This window comes from Lepidochelys kempii, chromosome 10 (genome assembly GCF_965140265.1).
Source record: "Lepidochelys kempii isolate rLepKem1 chromosome 10, rLepKem1.hap2, whole genome shotgun sequence".
Lineage (NCBI taxonomy): Eukaryota > Metazoa > Chordata > Testudines > Cheloniidae > Lepidochelys > Lepidochelys kempii.
In genome coordinates this window covers 62,149,155-62,155,154 of record NC_133265.1, presented here as the reverse complement: position 1 = coordinate 62,155,154, position 6,000 = coordinate 62,149,155, and the positions used below count along the sequence as shown (strand labels likewise).

Here is a 6,000-nt window from a genome sequence, read left to right as displayed (position 1 = left end):
GGAAAAATGACAGCTTCTCACTAGCTCAGCTACACATCAGTTTAACTAACACTTAGTGTACTTCTGTTAGGTAAATATTATTTTGAGACACAGTTTTCATGAAAATAAGCTTTCAAATAAAATGACTATTGTAATCTGGGAAAGTATTTTGTTTCAGGAATATACATGTACTGGAGAGTATTTCATGTGATTGGTTGAGTGTTTACCAGTATTTGCTAATGCAGTACAATATACAACTTTATGTAGCCCCCTAGTGGCCTAAATGGAAAAAAATCTATCAAATATACTTTTAAACGTACATGAAAATCCTCATCTAAAAATAAAACCAAACTACAAGTTTAATAGTTTTTGCATATATTTAAGATATAAGTACTAATTTGTTTTCACAGTACATTTTTAAACAATTGAGCAAATCAGGAATAGGATAATAATTTTGTGTGACATTTTTATACTGATAACTAGAACAGAACCAGAAATGTTCTTAGTAGAGCATCCACTCGGGAAAAAAAAAGGAAATTAAAGGTGCAAAATATGAACTGGGTCAATGATTTGAACTAGCGAGTAGCTAAAGAAACACATTCTGCATTATGGCCGAATGTGCTGTAAGAGGACTTGTGTGTGGGAAGCAATGAGAATGGGGTGTCACCAAAATTAGAGAGAGAAAACGAGGAAAACCACATGCTTGCATAGTATGATAATGTTATGGAAGTTCAAAATTTCATCCTAATTTTCAATAACTTAAATGAATATCACTTAAAAACACATCACACAGAATTAAAGACTTCTGTATATATTTCAGATTTCAATATTATTAATGCAAAAAATACATATGATTTTACATAGGATTTGTGCTACATTAGAACACTAAAGACAAACATCACTTGAGTATTAAATGAAACATTAAATATTAAATAACTGAAAAATAAAATAAAAGGTGTAAACACTAAACTAACTTGGGAATTTGCTATTGCAACACATCCAATGAAGTGGTTTTAAACAGTACAAAAAGATTAGATTTAAGTATGTTTCCAGTCTACTTGGAATACACGAAGCTCATTCCAGAAACCTTTTACAAAAACTGGTCCAGGATCACAGAAGAGTATTGACTCTCACTTGAGCACTATTTTCATTTCTTTACATATTTAATTTTACACTGTATTCCATGCCAAAGTTTTGCTTGTAAACAGTAATCTGGTAATTCAGTTAATACTCTGATTTTCACTGCTTGCTAACATCTTGGAGAAAACTGAGGGTTTGTTGGAGATTCAGTGTAAGATTTGAGTTCATACGCAGCACCACTATCAACTTCCATTGATTTCCGGGAGAACAGGAGTCTTACATCTCTGTGGAGGTAGATCTTTCCAGATTTGGAACTCTGGAACCTACGAAGACAAAATATATATATAGTAAATAGTTTTTAAAAACTATCTGTAACTTCTAAACATCAAAACAGATACCCCTTTACATGATAACTATACACACTTTTTAGAAGTAATTAATCAGGGCTATAGTGTTTGAACACATAAAAGTATGCATTAGTTGAGTAATGTGGCAAAATGAAACAGCGCAGGACATGAAAGTTTCCAGGCCCCACTCTGCTTCATACAGGAAATGCAGAATTACAATTCTTACAGCAGCTGAATGTAATGCTATTGCCCATACCATACAAACAAAAAAGATATTACCCAACACACAGTTGCAGCTACTGTGGGTGCAATAACTGAACTTCTTGCTGCTTGTGCATGTAAAACCCTTAACTATGTGACCACAATGAAATAAAAGTACTGTGCCCATTTAAATGAGGAATAAAAGACAAAACATATAGACATGCCTTAACCAAGAAAGTGAAATCCTAGAGGTATCAAAAAAGCTGAAGGCTCTTATTGTAGCAGAACCATCAGCTTAACTGCGTGGGGGCAGTCAGGATGTATAAATAGACTCTATCCAATATTTGCATGAGGGGTAGTAGGCATAGTATCATTCATCCACACAACTGTACTTAAGAGAATAAATCTGCTCCCCCATCTGAGGCTGCAGAGGGCCTTAACCACAGTGGAGCTGCAGGACATGGCTCTTGGCTGCTGTGAAGTTATGATCCATTATTATCAATGTTTATTTGAACATACAAACATATTGCCATAAGTACACATGACCCTTTCCATGGTGGGTAAAGAATAAGGTAATGAGATTGTCGCAGTAGTTCACTGTGCAGTGCAGTATGTTAGTGCCTAATTTGAATTAGGATTTATATTAAAGAGGGAATTGAAGGATCTTCGCTTGAGATATTGTGGCAATGGTGGGTTGACTACATAGATGCATCAGCTGCAAATTATTTATGTCTTGAAGTGTCCCTATGAAGTATTATCCCTTTCTGTTCATAGAATATCAGGGTTGGAAGGAACCTCAGGAGGTCATCTAGTCCAACCCCCTGCTCAAATCAGGGCCAATCCCGAATTTTTGCCCAAGATCTCTAAATGGCCCCCTCAAGGATTGAACTCACAACCCTGGGTTTAGCAAGCCAAAGCTCAAACCACTGAGCTATCCCTCCCCCGTTTTACAGATGGGGAAATGGAAGCATTTTTTCACTCCTCAAGCTTCTTACTCCCCATTAGTGAGACTCTTATTGCTGCTTTTTCTTTGGGGAACATCTATCATAAAGAATAATTTTGAATAGCCTTATCATTTGAACTTTGCTTCCCAAATAAGCAAAGAAGCTGACTGAAACATTTGGAAGGCAGCATTTATACGCCATGCAGGGATAGAGTGTAATGTCCAGGATGGGGCCTAGCTCACACTATGTCCTTAAGTAAAATTCTTGAAGAGCTGTGGAAGTTCCATTATAAGGAATGTGTCATGATAAGTAACCAAGTTAAAGCCAGCAGAAATTCTGGCAAATGGTATCTTTGCAGAGATATCAATATACAGGAAGCTTAACAGCAAAACAGGTGAACTAGAATGTCTGGCAGCAAAAGAGGACCTTAAATGAAAATCATTACTAGACCACAGAGGAATGATATACAGAGGACACTGTATTACTTGCAAAACTCAAAATACAGAAAGATTAGATTGCAGAAGGGGGGAATATAGTGCTGTATCTGTAAGATTATAAAAAATCTAGTATGTTAAAATTTCTAAGGATTTTACAGTAGAATATAAGCACAAATCCCATATCAGAGAAATACAAATATCCTAGTAGGACTGTACTACCAGCCTCCAGATCTGGAAAAATCCTGAGAGTGCAATGCTGAAGAAGATCAACAAGACAACTAAGTGTAATAAAGCAGTAATAATTTGTGACTTCAGCTCCCCACCTATAAACATGTCATATGTCATATCAGGATAATATTTAGAGAAGCAATTTCTCAACACCTTCAACAATTACTACTTTGAGCAACTAGTTCTTGGGCACACAAGAGGAGAGGCTATTCAACTTAGTTTTAATTAACATACAGTTCCAAGAAATAACTACAGCTTAGCCACTAAGTAATATAGTACTCATAACCTAAAGTAAGTTCCATTTGCAAAAGGGAGGGGTGTTCCAATATACAGGTGAGTTGCATCATACGCACATTTAACTTATGCAAATTCAACTATACGCGCTCGGCAAAAAACAAGAAAAATAACAAGATACTTGTAAATAGTGCGGGTGATTCTGCCCACCATTCCACTCAATGAGTGTATGCCCCGAGTGAGCGTGAGATGGGAGATGTGAATCTACTGTTCCCTCAGTCGGTCTCAGTTCCCGCATGCCTCTCATAGTGTGAGCATCTCGCTGCGCTGAGCGTGATTCTAGTGTTTAAAGATACGTATTTTTCATACAACATGGCCCCTAAACACAAGCCAACTACTTCATCTGGTGTTCAACCGAAGAAACAGCAATCTGTTCCAACGCTGGAGGAAAAACTGGCTGTGTTGGGCTTATTGAGAGACAGTATGTCGGTCTCCAACGTGGCGCATAAATATGGCTGCAACAAATCTAGCATCCATGCCATCAAGATGCGAGAGAGAGAAATTCGTCAAGCTGGGGCATCAAGTATTCCAATAATTGGTATGGTGATGAGCCAGGTGCATGATAAGACTTCAGTGAAGACTGAAAAGGCATTAAACTTACGGCTGGCAGACACGATACGTAACCATGTGGCAACACATTGCAAGAAAAGGCTCTTAGCCTCTACACGCTGTTCAAACCTCCCGTGCCCTAAAAGGCAAGAACAAAAATCTCCTGCCTGTGTTCTGGCAATCAAATAAAAAGGCTTGGGTGATGGCAGCATTATTTTTGGATTGGTTCCACAAGTGTTTCATTCCTGAGGTCAAGCAGTACCTCGAAGAGAAAGGACTTGACTTTAAAGTGTTGCTAATCGTAGACAATGCTCCTGGCCACCGTGCAGCACTCCAGTTTGCGCATAACAATGCTGAAGTCGTCTTTCTACCGCCCAATACCACCTCCATCCCCTCAACCAAGGCGTGATTCGTTGTTTCAAGGCCACATACACGAGGCTTACGTTCTCACAGATACGTAGCACTATGGATGCTGATCCCAATCTTAATGTGATGGAGTGTTGGAAGTCCTTCAACATTGCCGATTGCATCACTTATATTAAACAGGCAATGGATGCAATCAAGCCTGAAACAGTCAATGCACGTTGGCTATAGAAAGAATGTGTGAATGATTTTAAGGGTTTTCCGACCATTGACAAAGAAGTGAAACGCATTGTTCAGGTGGCCAGGGAAGTGGGTGGTGATGGCTTTGTCGACATCCTTGAGGAAGATATTGAAGAATTAATTGAGAGTCATAGAGAAACATTGACTAACGAAGAGGTAGAGGAACTGATAAAATCGTCCACAGAAGACGAAGATAACAATGACGAACTGGAAGAGCCTGCAAGTTGGAATCTTCATAAATTTGCTGAAGTGTTCCAAGCAGCAAAATACTTGAATGATTTAATTTCTGAATACAATCTCTCAATGGAACGAAGCCTCAAAATCACACATAGTATTACGGACGATTTGAGACCATATCAAGAAATATTTGAGCAGCTCAAGAGACAACAGCGACAGTTGCCAATCACCATGTTTTTCAAGGAAAAACAACCAGCAGCAGATTAGCCTACGCAATCAACTTCTCAAGCTGAACCCCAGCCAAACACTTTGTCTATGACTCACTCTCCATCACCCAAGCTCTCTGTCACCTCCATCTCCTAGACTGACATCAAGCCCTGATGACCCCCTGTAATTACCCCATGTAATTACCCCCATAATTAAAAATACAGTTCTGTAAAATGATATTTTGCATATGTACTCTATTATATAGTGTACATTACTGTATACATTATACATATTACTGTACAGGGTTGTATACACAAAACCATGTACAGTATACTGTATTTTGTGGGCAATTTAAGGGATTTTCAAGGGTAATTTTGACGATACGCGATTTTCGCCTTACGCGCGGACTTTAGAACCTAACCTAACCCAACTCCCGCGGATGATGTGACTCCACTGTATAGCACTGTGGCACCCTTTAGAAAGGATGGATTAAAATAGTAAATTAAAAAATGAATCAATAAAAGATATGCTGTGGATAGGTTACTCTTTAATTGACTATTTAGAAGCCTCCGAAGCTTCTGGTACTGGTCACTGTCAAAGACAGGATACTGGATTAGATGGACCCTAGGTCTGATCTGGTCTCACAATTCTTACATCCCTGTAAGTCTGAATATAATACAAAATTCTTTCTGGCTTGAGACTTGGCAGGCAAATATTTTCAAAGGCTTCTAAAACTGCAGGTACAACTGAGATTTTGCATAGGAAAGCAGCTTTACTTTTCTCTTCAAACTGCATTTTGGGCCTTCATAGATACTGTATCTTCTAGTACAAATATACTCCGTAAGAGTACCCAAGAGTTTCTGACCATACAAAAACATGGGTGTGAAAAACTGCACAAGCAAAACTAAACATGAAGTTTAAAAGGATGCTTTTAAAAATTTGACTGTGTCAAGT

General features: G+C 38.2%; 1 protein-coding gene across 2 annotated transcripts in view; it reads right to left on the bottom strand.

The window, feature by feature from the left end:
- Positions 1-337: 337 nt before the first annotated feature.
- ATOSA (atos homolog A) overlaps positions 338-6,000 on the bottom strand; it is a 53,539-nt gene continuing 47,876 nt past the window's right edge. For both annotated transcript variants that reach the window (XM_073303840.1, XM_073303839.1), the window contains exon 12: positions 338-1,382. In XM_073303840.1, coding sequence (XP_073159941.1) covers positions 1,229-1,382 — 154 coding nt within the window. In that variant the 3' untranslated portion in view covers positions 338-1,228. The remainder of the gene's footprint in view (positions 1,383-6,000) is intronic.